The 18,093-nt window shown below is 36.6% G+C and overlaps 1 protein-coding gene across 1 annotated transcript in view; it reads left to right on the plus strand.

Annotated features, from left to right (window-relative positions):
* The first annotated feature begins 287 nt into the window (after window positions 1-287).
* npc1 (Niemann-Pick disease, type C1) overlaps window positions 288-18,093 on the plus strand; it is a 62,537-nt gene continuing 44,731 nt past the window's right edge. Inside the window, exons 1-4 of the mRNA XM_057857341.1 lie at window positions 288-452; window positions 15,305-15,421; window positions 16,717-16,823; window positions 16,911-17,056. Coding sequence (XP_057713324.1) covers window positions 366-452; window positions 15,305-15,421; window positions 16,717-16,823; window positions 16,911-17,056 — 457 coding nt within the window. The 5' untranslated portion in view covers window positions 288-365. The remainder of the gene's footprint in view (window positions 453-15,304; window positions 15,422-16,716; window positions 16,824-16,910; window positions 17,057-18,093) is intronic.

Genomic DNA, 18,093 nt, shown 5'->3' on the forward strand with positions numbered 1-18,093 from the left:
TCTGGTTAAAAATTTCCATATCATTTTTAGATGTTAAACTATGTACAGAATACTATTGTTATGATTACTGTCAATTATTTTGTAATGATAATGTAACCAGTATTCAATACATCTGTGTACATCAGTCATTTTTTAGCAGATGTGTAAGTTAGAATTTAAAAATAAAGAAATAAACGCCACGGTGTTTGATTTGAATCACAAATGTTGTAGTTAACAACACTGCCGTTAGATGGCAGCACCGACACTTTTGTTTGTCACCGCCCTTGAACAAACAAGCGTGACGAAGAAGAAGTTGACACACCATAACAAAATATGCGAAAGTTCCTTGCCAGTGTCAGTGCTGTCTTTGAGGTCCCGTCTTTCGAATGACAGCCAAGATGGGCTTCCTACCGGACAGAGGCGGTTTCTGTTTACTCCTGCTTTTATTCGTTTTGGAGGCACACTTCCGTTGGGTGAGTCGTATTTTTGTTTCACGTGACTAGAAAAAACATGACTCAGCTCCCAAAGCAAACACTTTGACTTGTAAAATGCTCTCAAGTCAAGTCGGGCAGGAGCTCTATAGGATTAAGGCTAAAGTTAGCTCATGCTAACTGGTTTTATTTATCGACGTCATTCATAAACATCTATGCCGGCTTTGTGATTTGGCACTGAACGGCTACCCTATGATTGAATACGTGGTTTCCATTGATGAATTGCAAATTTAGCTTTCATCAGCATTCTTGTCGATGTCATAGCTGTTAACCAGCCTCGTTTGTCTTCTATCTGGAGTTAACTCGTAACTGCGAATTTGATTAAAACTTGCCAAAGTGTTTGTATGTATTCCTCTCAAATCAAAATAAAATGCAACAGTTTATGACAGATTTAATTGTTAAAAGTGAAAGGAAATATTTGAATTCGGGTTAAAAAAAAATCGCAAATAACGCATGAAAGCAAACCTAAAATACGATTTCAGTAACAACACATTTGACTGCGAAAGAACAAAATGTTCTTTTGTGTTCTGATACTTTCTTTCCTATCACCTAATGTCCACATTACAAAACTTGAGACTGATATTGAAAACTGGTTATGGAAAAATCTAATGCTGGAAAGCAGGGCCGGCCCAGCCTATACGCAGACTATGCAGCTGCTTAGGGCCCCTGACGACTAGGGGGCCCCCAATCTGGCATTTGTTTAACTTATTTTCTATTTTGTTTATTACAGTTTGCTTTGTTTGACTTTTGTGAGATTTGATACTTGATTACAAGCTTGAAAAAAATGAAAGTCCTTTCTTAACTTCTTCATTGCCTCTTTTAGAATCTACTGTAAGTACTGACAATCATTTGGGGTGAGAAGTTTGAAGTATGCAGTGCAACAAAACGTATGGGTTGGATTGCATGTATGGGTTTCACAGTACACTGTGAGAAAATGGTGGGCCAAAAATATGGGCCCCTTTGCATTATTTTGCTTAGGGCCCCCAAATGGTCTGGGCCTGCTGCAACGATTAATCGATTAACTCGAGTATTCGATTAGAAAAAAAGATTCTTATTAAATTTTGCTGCTTCGAGTATTTGTTTAATTAAAGTGGGGTTGTATTTATTTTATTATTTTTTTAAGTGTTTGCATTTAGTTTTATTGATTTGGGTGGATACACTGCACTCTGGTCTCCCTCATTTCAAATGGCTGAATCCAGTCGCTCCCGGTTCAGACCAACATAAGCTAAGTTGTTGTTTGAGCTAATGTTTTTTTTAATGCATTCTAGAGCTGAAACGAATACTCGAGCAACTCGAGTAACTCGAGTTTAAAATCTGATCCGAGTAATTTTATTCACCTCGAGGAATCGTTTAATTTTGCCAGCTCTAAGCATCACGTTTTGCCCGGACTACTTTTAATGCGGGACAACGCGCTGACGTCACATGCGTAGAGGAAGAAGCAGTAAAGAAAAGAAAAAAAACTTATCGCAGCTGACAGCCGCTACAAACTACGCCGACGTTGCTAAAAACTATGCCCGCATGTATGATGCTCTGATGGTAGCAGGTAGCGTTTGATGCATCTCATAGATATCGCATGTACATAGAACTAGATGCGAAATGACAGACTCGGCCGCGTCTGGGCAGCGTTAGTAAGCAGCTGCCATCTTTAAGCAGGAGACTTCTCATCGCTAATAAATATAACGTTACTGTCACTCGCTCACGTAACGTTAGCCCTTTGGAGGGCTAGGTTTCTATTGATTATGACCACTGTCGATGCGTGGTTAATGTGTCATACATACAGGCTTTATTTAATCTGTAAAAACAGCACTGTAGAGTGATGAGGGTGTAAAATTAAAACATAATAAAGATAACTGTCAGTTGTAGCTCAGTAGGCATTGCTGAATAAAAAACCAAGTAGCACTGGTCCCTAATGGGCTCAACTATAGCAGGTATCTAACATTTATTTTGAACGCTGCGAAAACTCAAAATCCTATCAGTACTTACAGTTTAGACTAATTTAAAACTTAACTAGAACTTAAAAATAACTTGACACAAATGGAAATTAAATTGAAACACATGGGAAAAACACGTAGCTTTCAAGTGATGTGTGTTATCAAGCGTAATTACATTTTTAGGTAAGAAGCATGTTTTTTTTTTATAAGATCTAGAAGTTTTTTGAGTGAAAGCAGTGGAATTTTTTTTTCTAGTCACATCTTTGATGCAATTGTTGGCTGTTTTCAGCAATGTACATCGAAAATAAAGAAATTGATTGACTGAAAATGGTTCAATATTGGATTAAATGTATTTTTTTCTCAAGTACATTTATAATTGCTCTTTACGTAAAAAAAAGTTTTATCCGATTACTCGATTAATCGATAGAATTTTCAGTCAATTACTCGATTACTAAAATATTCGATAGCTGCAGCCCTAATGCATTCGTAATTTCAGCCATTTTTGGGGGGAATGTGTCTTTGAACTAGAGCTGAAACGAATACTCGAGCAACTCGAGTAACTCGAGTTTAAAAACTGATCCGAGTAATTTTATACACCTCGAGTAATCGTTTATTTTGACAGCTCTAAGCATCACGTTTTGCTCGGACCACTTTTAATGCGGAACAACGCGCTGATGTCATGTGCGTAGAGGAAGAAGCAAAAAAAAAAAAAAAAAACTTACGACAGCCGACAACCACTACAAACGACGCCGACGTTGCTAAATACTAGCCCGCACATGCTACGTTAGTTGCAGATAGCGTCTGATGAGTCTCATAGAGATCACATGTATGTTGAACTAGATGCACAATGACAGACTAGGCTGCGTCTGGGCAGCGTTAGCAAACAGCCGCCATCTTAAAGCAGTAGAGCGCTAAGCGCTAATATATAAGATTAACGTTACTGTCACTACTAGCTAACCTTACGTTAGCCCTGCGGAGGGCTAGGTTTCAATTAATTAAGACCACTTTCGATACGTGGCTAACGTGTCTTATATACAGGCTTTAACATAACATAGCGTTGTGGAGTGATGAGGGTGTCAAATAAAAACTCAATAATGTTAACTATCAATTTTAGCTCAGTAGTCATTGCTGGATAAAACACCAAGTAGCACTAGTCCCTAATGTGCTCCAATACAGCCTGTATCATACATTTATTTTGAACAGTGCAAAAACTCAAAACCCTATCGGGACTTACAGTTTAGACTAACTGAAAACTTAACTAAAACTTAAAAATGGCTTGACATTCAATTGAAAAACGTGGGAAAAAATCCTAACTTTTAAGTGATGTGTGTTATCAAGTGTAAAGGCATTTTAGGTGTGTGTTTAAAAATAAGATCTAAAGGTTTTTTGAGTGAAAGCAGTGAATTAGTCTTTTTTTTTTTTTAATTCTAGTTACATCTGAGATGCAATTGTTGGCTGTTTTCAACAATATACATAAAAAAATAAAGACATTGATTGACTGAAAATGATAAAATGTCTTGTTTTCTCATGTATATCTATAATTGCTCTTCACCTAAAAATATATTTGTTTTATCCGATTACTCGATTAATCGATAGAATTTTCAGTCGATTACTCGATTACTAAAATATTCGATAGCTGCAGCCCGACTTTGAACCATTTGTTAAGAGCATTGTAAGAAAAAAAAGTGTTACAGCATTTAAGCTAGCGGACTTTTGCTATGTAAGTTAGCCAATTGTACTTTTGTTGTACATAGATCCTTTTTTTTTTTTTTTTTTTTAATACCGTTTGAGGCTCAGCTCAGGTATTTTAATTTTTAATGTTCCTTATCCAATTACCGTAATTTTCAGACTATATGCTGCTGTTTTTTTCCCCTGATTTTGAATCATGCGGCTAATAGTCCAGTGTGGCTTTTTTGTTGATTTATTTGGGATGATAGGTAACACTTTATTAGACAGTGGCGCCATAAGACTTTCATAATTATGACATGGCACTATCATGGGCATTTATGTATGCTTACGACGGTTGTCATTTAATGTCATCTGGAAAATTACCAACTATATTTATGTCCAACTGGGATCTTTTACATCCATTCAAAAATGAGATACTGTCAAATAAAGTGTTACCAAATACCATAACTAGCAATTAGTGAAACAACTAGAACAGGAACTGAAGAAATAATTTGCACAGAACATGACTTTTGATTGTAATTTACATCTGTAGCGCCGCAATGCATGCTAGGAGGCAGATTAGAGGACAACGGTGTTAACAGCAAGTGGCAACAGAAGTTGTTTGTCTCCCCCAAGGGAGTAGTGATGGCCAAATGAAGGTTCTTGAAGCAATGAAGCTTTGCAGCCAATTGGTTCAAATTTTCTTGTGGTTTATTTGGTCTCATGACAGTCTTATGATGTCACTGTCAAATAAAGTGTTACCGGTGAATATCTTTTGGTGTAATTATTAGAGATGTGCCGATCGATCGGGTCCGATCACGTCATTTTCAAAGTATCGGAATCAGCAAAAAATTATCGGCCATGCCTTTTTTAATATATATATATTTTTTAATTAAATCGTTTTCTAATTGTATTTAACGTTACAGACATAACATGTTACACTCATCCAGAGTCTTTAATTTAGGCTTAAGGTAGGGTTATCAAATTTATCCCGATAAAGGCGGTAATTAATTTTTTAAAAAAATATATCACGTTAAAATATTTAACGCAATTAATGCATGCCCTGCACGACCCACTCACGCATTGTCGTGCTCAATCTGTAATGGCGTCGTTTTACCTATATAGAGAGATAAAAGGCAGCGTAAAATGAGTAGAGTGAATTTTGGCAGCCTTTGGACCCTTTTTTTAATTGGCTAAAGCCTTACAATCTCTCTCCCTACGATTAGAAATATGATGGGAAGCAATGTGGGTCAGCAAGGTCACAGTTGATCTTTTTCTTAACACCTTATGTTAATTCCCAACGCAGAGAAGATATATCAGTTGGTAGCATTACGCACAGTCATGGTTCCACTTCCCATCATGCATTTGGGCATGGCTACAGTATCATTTACTGAAAGCTCAACAAATACACTAGATGGCAATATTTAGTCACAATATACAAAGTCACAAGTCTTTCTATCCGTGGATCCCTCTCACAGAAAGAATGTTAATAATGTAAATGCCATCTTGAGGATTTATTGTCATAATAAACAAATACAGTACTTATGTACTGTATGTTGAATGTATATATTCGTCCGAGTTTTATTCATTTTTTTCTTAATGCATTGCCAAAATGTATATGATCGGGGAAAATTATCGGGAATGATTGGAATTGAATCGGTAGCAAAAAAAGCAATCGGATCGGGAAATATCGGGATCAGCAGATACTCAAACTAAAACGATCGGGATCAGATCGGGAGCAAAAAAACATGATCGGAACAACCCTAGTAATTATCCCATGATACAGTGAGGACAGCTCCGGCTTACAGTCCAGTGCCATTTATCTATGAACAAATGCCGTTTTGGTATCAAATTGGGCAGTTGGCAGCTTATAGTCAGGTGCGCCTTATAGTCCGAAAATTACGGTACTTCATTATTCGGACTAACTAGTTCATCGATTAATCGACTACTAAAACAATCGATAGCTGCAGCCCTAAAAAAATCCCTAAAATTAACTCATGGAAGTCAGGCATTGCTTTAATTTTGTGGTCCATATTTTTATCCGCCCCAAAAAACAAAACTGATTAACTGAGATATTTTTATCACTTAGACCTAGACATGTGCCGATTACCCGTTTCAAGGTATACCGTGGTATGAAAACGTCAAGGTTTCAAAACTGCAAAAATTTTCCGTCATACCGTCTCGAAGGTATTCGCTATTTTTTATTTCCCAAAAATGTATGGAGAAATCCGTCGCTTGCAGCTGCAAGGCTCAACCCTTCCCCCACCGGGTTGTTGCTCAGTGTCAGTGAGTCTGCTGTGCTACACGATGGCTGGATGAGGTGAAACTCCTGAACTTTTTGCCCCCCATTGAAGAAAACAAAATCGCTGGTATGGGAATACTTCTGTCAAAATAACAATACGGTGAAACCGTGATATTTTGGCCTAAAGGTTATCATACCGTCAGAATCGCATACCGGCACATGCCTACTTACATCTTAATTATGGCGTTTACTGGGGATGTCCCTGATCTGATCACTTGATCGGAATCAGGTGAAAAAGATTGGGTTTTAAAATATATATATGTATTTCTATTTTTAAGTATTAACTCATTGGCTGCCATTGATGGCGATAGTCGTCCAATCAAATTTGACTGGGCTCGCAGTGACAGTGAAATGACAGTGAGACACAATAACTCAATGCCAACCTTGCCAGTTTAAATAAATTCAATGGCAGTGAATGAGTTTAGGGCTACTAGGAACTAGGGCTGCAGCTATCGATTATTTGGGTAATCGATTACTCTAGGGCTGCAGCTATCGATTAATTTAGTAGTCGATTAATTGATAAACTAGTTAGTCCAAATAATCGAGTAATCAGATAGAAACATAAAAAATTAAAATGGCTGAGCCGAGCCTCATATTGTACAAAAATTAGGGCTGTCAAACAATTAAAATTTGTAATCGAGTTCATCACAGCTTAAAAATTAATTAATCGTAATTAATTTCAATTCAAACAATCTATTAAATATGCCATATGTTTCTGTAAATTATTGTTGGAAAGATAAGACACATGACGGGTATATACATTTAACATACTGTACATAAGTACTGCATTTGTTTATTATAACAATAAATCAACAAGATGGCATTGACATTATTAACATCGTTAGACATTATTAACATTGTTAAAGCGATCCATTGATAAGACTTGTAGTTCTTAAAAGATAAATGTTAGTACAAGTTATAGAAATTTTATATTAAAACCCCTCTTAATGTTTTCGTTTTAATAAAATTTGTAATATTTTTAATCAAAAAATAAACTAGTAGCTCGCCATTGTTGATGTAAATAATTACACAATGCTCATGGTGCTGAAACCCATAAAATTAGTCGCACTCAAGCGCCAGCAGAGGTCAACAAAACACCAAAAAACACAAGTAACAACTGAACATGACACTGTGCTGTCATTTTAATCTGTTTGAGCGGGGCATGTGCGTTAAATTTGTCAAATATTTTAACGTGATTAATTTAAAAAAATAATTACCGTCCATAGCGTGATAATTTTGACAGCCCTAACAAAAATAAATGAGGATATAAGTACAACAAAAGAGCAATTGGCTAACTTGCATCGCAAAAGTCCGCGAGCTTAAATGCTATCAAATGCTTTCTTTTAGGGCTGAAATGATTAATCGACTAACTCGAGTATTCGATTAGAAAAAAAGATTCAAATTTTGCTTCTTCGAGTGTTCGTTTAATTAAAGTGGCGTTGTAATGGTTAATTTTGAAAGTGTTTGTATTTAGTTTTATTGATGTTGGGTGGATACACTGCCCTCCAGTCTGCCTCATTTGACACGGCTGAATCCAGCTGCTCCATGTTAAGACCAACATAAGCCATTGAGCCAATGTTTTTTATATGCATTCGTTATTTAGTTTATAAGTATATTAAGCCGTCTCTTGTAGGAATATGTGTTTGAATAAATTGTTGGGGGCATTGTAAAAAAAAAAACAACAACAACAAAAAAAACGTTAGCGTTTTATAGCATTTAAGCTAGCGGACTTTTGCTATGTAAGTTAGTCAATTGTTTTTTTGTTGTACATTGATCCTCGTTTATTTTTTATACCGTTTGAGGCTTAGCTCAGGTATTTTAATTTTTCATGTTCCTTATCCGATTACTCGATTATTCAAACTAACTAGTTCATCGATTAATCGACTACTAAAATAATCGATAGCTGCAGCCCTACTTTTTTTAAACAATACGCTCAACAAATCGTCCAAACACATATTCCCACAAAAAACAGCTAGATATACCTATAAACTAAATTACGTATGCATTAAAAAAACCTATTAGCTCAAACAAAAACTTACCAAATGTTGGTCTTCGCAGGGAGCGGCTGGATCAGCTGCAATGCTCGTAACAAATTGTTCACATATTTCCACGACAAGCTGCTAAATATTCTTCTACATTAAATGACGAATGCATAAACAAAATAATAGCTCAAACAAGAACTTTATGTTGGTCTTAAAAGGGAGCAGCTGGATTCAGCCATGTTAAACAAGTTATGGCATATTCACTGTTACCACTAGAGGGCAGTGTATCCACCCAAATCCATAAAACTAAAAGCAAACGCTTTTAAAACAAACCATTACAACGCCACTCTAATTAAACTAATCCTCAAAGCAGCAATATTTGATTTCTAATTTTTTTTTCTAATCGAGTTAATCGATTAATCGTTGCAGCACTAGTCCTAGGATATTCTCCTAGACACTTGCTTAAATGTCAATATGTGTTTTAGCACATTCCATTCTTCGTCAATTTCCAGTCATCAGTTTTATACACTCACATCTAGAGCTGGGAATCTTTGGGCACCTAACAATTCGATTACGATTACGATTCAGATGGTCCGATTCGATTCTAAAACGATTATTGATGCACCCCCCCCCCCCTTTTTTTTTTTTTTTTTTTTTTTTTTTTTTTTAATGTTTTGTACATTAGTTCCAAAATTGTTCAAAAATACTCTCAGGCTAAACCAAACTACTATTTCAGTATCAAGTTAACATATAGCAGTAAACAAATATACAAAAATAACAGTAAATAAAAAAACTCCAGTCCCCATTCTGTATCAGCAGCTTTAAACTACATTCAATTAATTTAATGTTGTGAATCAACCGTTAAAGTTGTTAAAATTGCTCCCGTTAATCCATTATTTCCCTTTTGTCAACTTTCGACATGTGAAAGTTTTAAAACTATTTTAAAGATAGATTCAAGTCAATATTTTACCGATTGAGGAGTATTTTAGATAAAAAGTTAATTAGGTTTGCTTGGAAGGTTCGCTACAACAGCCTTGCAGAGAAGTGTACTGCTTTAAGATGGCGGCCGTTTACTACGTCTGCATCTAGCTTTTTGTAGATGTGCTGCAAACGCTACCGCTACCGTAGTGCATCTAGTCTTATATAAATGATATTTACCGTAACATTATGTGGATGACGTACTTTTGTAGCAGCTTCAGGTATGTTGTTGTGTTTTTTTATCTCGTGGCATGAGTTGAGCTAGAGCCGTGAGTTGAGCATTGGCATTACCCGAGGGGCCGGGTAATGAGAAGCATGATGTTTAGCTACTCTCGCTCCGTTGCTCATTGACCGCGCGGCGCGCTGAGTGTGATGTACTTCCGCTTTACTTGGCATATTTCAATATTCGGAATTTGGATGTTTGTGAATCGTTCTCGAATCTTCCACGGCCGAATCGCGAATAATCTAAGAATCGGAAATTTTGCACACCTCTACTCACATCTTAGTTGTGGCTTTTCCTCACAATCCATTCACCCTGCACAAAGACACAAGCAAGCCACAGTGTAAGAGTGATGGTTATTCTCTTTAAAAGGAAAAAAAGAAACTTTGTGGAGTAAGTGAATTTACTTCCCCAAGCCATTGCTTCCATCAGAGCGGATGCGAGTGCTGCGATGCTGAATAGACAGGATAAGTAAGACTGTCAGCTGAGGAAAGAGATTCATGTTGCAGTAGCCCAATTCAATGTGTTTCTCCCATTTTTGACTGTTTACCTGTACAGTGATGCACTGAGTCACAGGACCAAACACCTACGAAGAATTGAGTTTTGCAAATACTTCTCATGAGCGGCCGTCCAAAATCTGAATTACTGTATTTTCCGGACGGAAGTCGCACGTTTTTTCATAGTTTGGCTGGGCATGCGACTTATCCTGGGTGCGACTGAAGATAAAGACTTGAATGGATTTGGTAGTGATTTGGAGGGAGATCGAGAGTGTTTTGTGTGTTGTTATCTGAATAACTGTTATTGTGTCAACAGATACATATTTAGCACTTTGTTCTCCATTTTATTCTTATTATAATTAAAGATGAAAATGGAAGACGTTAAGACTAGAGATGGGTCCGATCAAAGTATCGGAATCGGCAAAAAAATATCGGACGTGCCTTTTTTAATATATATATATATATTTTAATTAAATCGTTTTCTAATTGTATTTAACGTTACAGACAAAATGTCTTACACTCATCCAGAGTCTTTAGTTTTGGCTTAAAGTAGGGCTATCAAATTTATCGCGTTAACAGCGGTAATAACGATAAAATGTTTAACGCAATTAATGCATGCGCTGCACGACCCACTCACGCATTGTCGCGTTCAATCTATAATGGCGCCGGTTTACGTATATATAGAGCTAAAAGGCAGCGTAAAATGAGTAGAGAGAATTTTGACAGCTTTCGGAGCCTTATTTTAATTGGCTAAAGCCTTACAATCCCACTCTCAACAATTGGAAATATCGTAGGAAGCAATGTGGGGAAGAAAGGTAGTAGTTGATCTTTTTCTTAACACCCTATATTATTTCCCAACGCAGAGAAGATATATCAATTGGTGCCACTACGCACATTCATGGTTGCACTTCCCATCATGCATTTGGGCAGAACAGTTAAATGGCTACAGTATCATTTACTCAAAAGCTCAACAAATACACCAGATGGCAATATTTAGTCACAATATACAAAGTCACATTTATCCTTTAAGAATTACAAGTCTTTCTATCCGTGGATCCCTCTCACAGAAAGAATGTAAATAATGTAAATGCCATCTTGAGGATTTATTGTCATAATAAACAAATACAGTACTTACAGTGCCTTGCAAAAGTATTCGGCCCCCTTGAACCTTGCAACCTTTCGCCACATTTCAGGCTTCAAACATAAAGATATAAAATTTAATTTTTTTGTCAAGAATCAACAAGTGGGACACAATCATGAAGTGGAACAAAATTTATTGGATAATTTAACAAATAAAAAACTGAAAAGTGGGGCGTGCAATATTATTCGGCCCCCTTGCGTTAATACTTTGTAGCGCCACCTTTTGCTCCAATTACAGCTGCAAGTCGCTTGGGGTATGTTTCTATCAGTTTTGCACATCGAGAGACTGACATTCTTGCCCATTCTTCCTTGCAAAATAGCTCGAGCTCAGTGAGGTTGGATGGAGAGTGTTTGTGAACAGCAGTCTTCAGCTCTTTCCACAGATTCTCGATTGGATTCAGGTCTGGACTTTGACTTGGCCATTCTAACACCTGGATACGTTTATTTTTTAACCATTCCATTGTAGATTTGGCTTTATGTTTTGAATCATTGTCCTGTTGGAAGATAAATCTCTGTCCCAGTCTCAGGTCTTGTGCAGATACCAACAGGTTTTCTTCCAGAATGTTCCTGTATTTGGCTGCATTCATCTTCCCGTCAATTTTAACCATCTTCCCTGTCCCTGCTGAAGAAAAGCAGGCTCAAACCATGATGCTGCCACCACCATGTTTGACAGTGGGGATGGTGTGTTCAGGGTGATGAGCTGTGTTGCTTTTACGCCAAACATATCGTTTTGCATTGTGGCCAAAAAGTTCAATTTTGGTTTTATCTGACCAGAGCACCTTCTTCCACATGTTTGGTGTGTCTCCCAGGTGGCTTGTGGCAAACTTTAAACGAGACTTTTTATGGATATCTTTGAGAAATGGCTTTCTTCTTGCCACTCTTCCATAAAGGCCAGATTTGTGCAGTGTACGACTGATTGTTGTCCTATGGACAGACTCTCCCACCTCAGCTGTAGATCTCTGCAGTTCATCCAGAGTGATCATGGGCCTCTTGGCTGCATCTCTGATCAGTTTTCTCCTTGTTTGAGAAGAAAGTTTGGAAGGACGGCCGGGTCTTGGTAGATTTGCAGTGGTCTGATGCTCCTTCCATTTCAATATGATGGCTTGCACAGTGCTCCTTGAGATGTTTAAAGCTTGGGAAATCTTTTTGTGTCCAAATCCGGCTTTAAACTTCTCCACAACAGTATCTCGGACCTGCCTGGTGTGTTCCTTGGTTTTCATAATGCTCTCTGCACTTTAAACAGAACCCTGAGACTATCACAGAGCAGGTGCATTTATACGGAGACTTGATTACACACTGGTGGATTCTATTTATCATCATCGGTCATTTAGGACAACATTGGATCATTCAGAGATCCTCACTGAACTTCTGGAGTGAGTTTGCTGAACTGAAAGTAAAGGGGCCGAATAATATTGCACGCCCCACTTTTCAGTTTTTTATCTGTTAAAAAAGTTTAAATTATCCAATAAATGTTGTTCCACTTCACGATTGTGTCCCACTTGTTGTTGATTCTTGACAAAAAAATTAAATTTCATATCTTTATTTTTGAAGCCTGAAATGTGGCGAAAGGTTGCAAGATTCAATGGGGCCGAATACTTTTGCAAGGCACTGTATGTACTTACTGTATGTTCAATATATATATTCGTCCGAGTTTTATTCATTTTTTTCTTAATGCATTGCCAAAATGTATATGATCGGGAAGAATTATTTGGAATGTTTGGAATTGGATCGGGAGCAAAAAAAAAAGCAATCGGATCGGGAAATATCGGGATCGGCAGATACTCAAACTAAAACGATCGGGATCGGATCGGGAGCAAAAAAACATGATCGAAACAACCACTCAAAGCAAATCACTCAAACATAACGCCACAAACTGTAGCTGTAAACTTAATTACAAATGCATACACAAACATATATTAGCTGAAACAACTTACAGCCTTATGTGGGCCAAACCAGAGTGCAGCTGTCCTTTATCCATGCCAGACAAGAGTCTGATCCTCAGTCACACAAGGCGACAGTACAGCCAGACCCAACGCTGCCACCATGGGGCAGTGTATCCTCCATCAATAAACAAAATAAAATACTTTTGGACTTTTTGGATAGGTATTGTGGGGTACTTAAAGGGTTCATTCCGATTTACATGGAAATTCGTTTTACGCCATCAGCGTAGGAACGGAACTCGTTCATAACCTGGGGCCACCTGTATGCAGTCCTTTCATTTCAAACTTGCTTCCTCTCTTTGTATTATTTTAATATGCCTATGTTGGCCCGCAGTTTGCTGCTGTTTAAGATGGCATTGATCGACTAATCTGTGTTTACATTGCGCTATTCAATGTATCAGAATTTTCATCCACATTTGGAAGAGACCTGATTCTCATCAAAAGATAGCTGACCCCATGTTTTGATTATTTACCCTCCTGTGACTCATTACCATTGAGTCACATTTGGTCATGTGTTCCATGCAATGTAAATCTAGCCCACGGTCACGGCTTTACTCCCCTTAAGTTTTATGCCATTGTCAAGGATGACAGCTGTTGAGTCAGTGCATTTTTACGTGACTAAAAAAGTGATAGGTTGTCATTCAAATGTGTGAACCCCGAAATACCATGACGGAAAAAGGGAACGTGTTTGCAGAAGTGAAATAGTAGTAATTTTAAACAAAAGCCACGTGAAATTACATCAGTAAAGTGACCTGAAATGTGTGTCGGCTCTATGTTGGAATGTCTTTGAAATTGTCGTGAATGGTAGTAGTTGTGGTTGTCTTCATATTCCAATCTATGCCTTAAAAGTTGCATAAATATGGTCTTAATGTGTGATGTCAGTGAGCCGTGTTAGATTTTATTTCAACCAGCATAATTTTTTTTTTCTTAAAAGGAACCACGGACGTAAAGACTTGTAGTTTTTAAAAGATAAATGTTAGTATGAGTTATAATAACTTGATATTCAAACCCCTCTTAATGTTTACGTTTTTATAAAATTTGAAAAATTAGTTTAACTAGTAGGTTGCCATTGTTGTTGACAAGGCAATGCACTTTGGGCGGTGACGTCAGTGGGCAGCGCTGCTGTACTTCCACAGTGTCACTCGTTAGCTACATAAACGTGTCGTCAGTTATGCCCTTCTGTCGATATTTCACAAAACGAGCAGCAAAAGCAATTAAATGAAAGTCTCTAGCCAGATTCGAACCCGCATTTCCCTTGCGACGGACAAGCGCGTAGAGCACAGGACTATACGTCAGCGCAACGTTAGCGTCACGATTTTCCTTACCAAGCAATTGCAACCCGCATTCGTGGTCGGTAAATTCTGAAAGGGAAACGCAGCTAAAAAGAAAGTGCGGCTGGTTTGACCACGGATTTAAGAACGCGGCTCACTTCTGACAGCAAGCAGACAACAATAAGATAGGAACTGCGTAAAGGGGTTTAATGAACACACAAAAAACACATGATCGCGTAAACTAAGACACAAAAGGGGTCTGTGACAGTAGGTCGCGATCAATTAAAAAAAAAAAAGGAGGGATAACCGCGTTGAGAGGCAGACAAATGGAAAAAACAAGGCAATGATGTAACTAGCAACGAAGGGATCTACAAACTGTCAAATGGCAGCAAGTCAATATCTCGACAAGCCGCCTAGGATCGGTTTAAAGACACTGATGTTGAGCTTGAATTGGATGCAGGTACGACGTTGTGAACTCATCCCACATATCTGAAAAAAAATCAATCTGACCAGAATGTGATAAAATCATGCGACAAAATCATGCTAGTCGTCATACTAGTTTCGCCTGCTAGCTAGCACAGCTATTCTCCCAGTCCAGCCCAACCATTTCATCACCCCCCCGCGTGCATTGCACGCGTATAACATGGCGCCCTCCGTAGATAAAAACCTGTCCTATAGATTATTAAATCATTGGCAAAAATATGTTTCTAATAACATATTTTATTAAAAGAGAACAATTGTGGCTTATTAGAGCCTACAAGTCTTGAAGTCGGAGGTTCCTTTTAAGGTGTGATTTTTTCTGTTTTGTTTTTCTTTTTGCTGTTGCTTTTGAGAAGGACATCACAAGATAATACCCGAGTTCTTACTCTGACAGTGTTCAAGATGATGTTGTCTTGTACTTACAGGCAGATTCCCAACACTGCGTGTGGTACGGCGAGTGTGCCCAGTTTGGAAAGAAATACAACTGTAACTACACTGGCGCTCCGATTTCTCTGGACCCAGAAGGCTATGAACTTATTACAGTATGTATCTTGTTTTTTAGGTATCATGAAACTTACCACGCAATATTTATTTGATATAATTGTTTTCATATGTTCTTCAGTTTTTCATTAAAAAAAAAAAAAAAATATATATATATATATATATATATATATATATATATATATATATATATATATATATATATATATATATATATGTATTTTTTGAGGTGTCTTTTATTTTTTATTTAATTGTTAAATTTATTTTAATGAATAATTGTTCTGTTTCAGTATTTTATGTTTTTCTATTGGTAGTATTCAGAGGTGAGTAGTAACGCGTTAGTTACATTCACTCAGTTACATTTACTTGAGTAAGTTTTTGAGAAAAAGTAGAGTAGTTTTACTTTTTACTTTTACTTGAGTAGATTTGTGAAGAAACGCTACTCTTACCGCACTACTTTGGGCTACACTACTGTCGTTACATTTTTTGTCTTTATTCTACATATTGATTTGATTATTGCCAGAGATGCTGACAGTGGCCGTCTCAGTTTCACCAATCAAACAGTAACCACATGACTGGATTATACCAATCAGAGTTAACAATGTTTTTTTCTCCACTAGAGGGCGCTTCATGCTCTTTGGGCAGTTGATGTTTCATATTGTTGTTCTGGTCTGAATTCAATTTTTTTGTGCCATCATTTTGGCCTTATATGGTCATGTAACAGGTTATAGTACATTATAATAATTAGTTCCTATTGATTAAGTTGTGCTGGGAAAAAAAATATCCCATGATTTAAAAACAAAAAAATCAAACATTGGAAGCAGTCACTCACAATGTTACTAATTACTTGAGTATTCTCTTCAACGAATACTTTTTTACTTGTACTTGAGTAAATTATTTGATGACTACTTGAGTAATATTATTTAGAAGTAACGCTACTCTTACTTGAGTGAATTTTTTGGCTACTCTACCCACCTCTGCTTGTTTTTATTGCATTTTATTGCCTTTATTTTTCTTGTATTTAAAATAAAATTTGACGATTGATTAAATTTTATAGGTAAAATCTTTGGCGATATTCTGTCTATTTTAAGTTTGACAGTATTTTTTAATCTTGGTTTAATGTTTGTGGTATTGATGATCTTAATTGTTTTTAATTTTTATATTATTGATTGTGTGATTCAATCATGTGATTTTAAGTGTTTTAGTTCATTGTTTTTTTTTTCCAATTACCCTTTAGATTTTTTCCCCCTCATGTTTTACTTTTAATAACCTTTGTTGAAACATTTTCTTTCCTCTTGTTATTTGTTTTAAATTGATCATGTTTTTCATGATTAAGGAACTGTGCCCTGGTTATAATTATGGAACCCGGAAACTGTGCTGCGATGTGAACCAGTTGCGTACCCTCAAAGGGAGTCTCCAGCTGCCCCTGCAGTTCTTGTCCCGGTAGGATTTTTTGTTGAAAATATGAACTAACAGTGAACGTCATGGCTTTTTTTTGTCTTACATATGATTTCATCTGGGTATTTTCAGGTGTCCATCGTGTTTCAGCAACTTGATGAACCTCTTCTGCGAGCTGACGTGCAGCCCGCATCAGAGTCAATTCATGAATGCCACCAAATTCAACAGCTCCAGCGTGGTAGAAGTTCAGTACTACATCGGACAAACATATGCTAACGGTGAGTTTACACGCACATACCTTACGTAAAGCTACTTCAAATAACTGCTAGAAACCCATTTTATAACTTTTGAGATGATAAATATTTTATTCTCCTGGCAATTCTTGAAGCTGATTTTATTAGTGATTCTGTTAAAGTTGCAAATTTTTATGATAAAGATTAATATCATTGTCGAATATTTACTTCTTGTGTCGATTTATCAAGAACTCATCAGAAGGAAAGGAAGTCAGATTTTTTTTCTCTGTAGATAGTCATGTTATTATTTTAGTTCATTTTTTGTAGTATTTTCAATTACAATATTTATATTAAATAACTGGTGACAATTGGTTCTATTTCTTTTAACCCTTTTCATAAACTAAACTAGTGCTGAAACGATTACTCGATTAACTCCAGTAATTTGACTAGGAAAAAAAACTGCTTCGAGTATTCGTTTAATTAGAGTTGTAATAGTTAGTTTTGAAAGTGTTTGCATTTAGTTTTATGGATTTGGCAGTGAGTATGACATAACTCATTTAACATGGCTGAATCCAGCTGCTCCCTGTTAAGACCAACTTAAGGAAGGGTAAGTATTTTGTTTCAGCTAATATTTTTTTAATATGTTTGTTTAATGCATTCGTAATTTAGTTTTTAGGTATATTTTTTTTTGTGGGAATATGTGTTTGAACGATTTGTTGAGAGTTTAGTGTTAAAAAAAAGCAAGCATTTTATAGCATTTAAGCTAGCAGATGTTTGCTACGCAAGTTAGCCAATTTTTTTCTTTTTGTACTTAGGTCCTCATTTATCATTTACCTCATTTACCATTTGAGGCTTAGCTCGGGTATTTTTAAGTTATTTTTAAATGAAAGTGCAATTTGTCAGAGTTTGAAGTAACACTTGGGAATTTTATTTTAAAAGTGCAATTTTAGCAAGCTTTTGTTTTACCTTCCTGAAATCTAATCTGCAACGCATTAAATGTTCCTAATCCGATTACTCAATTATTCAAACTAACTAGTAGATAGGTTATCGACTACTAAAATAATCGATAGCTGCAAAATGAA

The sequence above is a fragment of the Corythoichthys intestinalis genome, chromosome 14 (genome assembly GCF_030265065.1).
Source record: "Corythoichthys intestinalis isolate RoL2023-P3 chromosome 14, ASM3026506v1, whole genome shotgun sequence".
NCBI lineage: Eukaryota > Metazoa > Chordata > Actinopteri > Syngnathiformes > Syngnathidae > Corythoichthys > Corythoichthys intestinalis.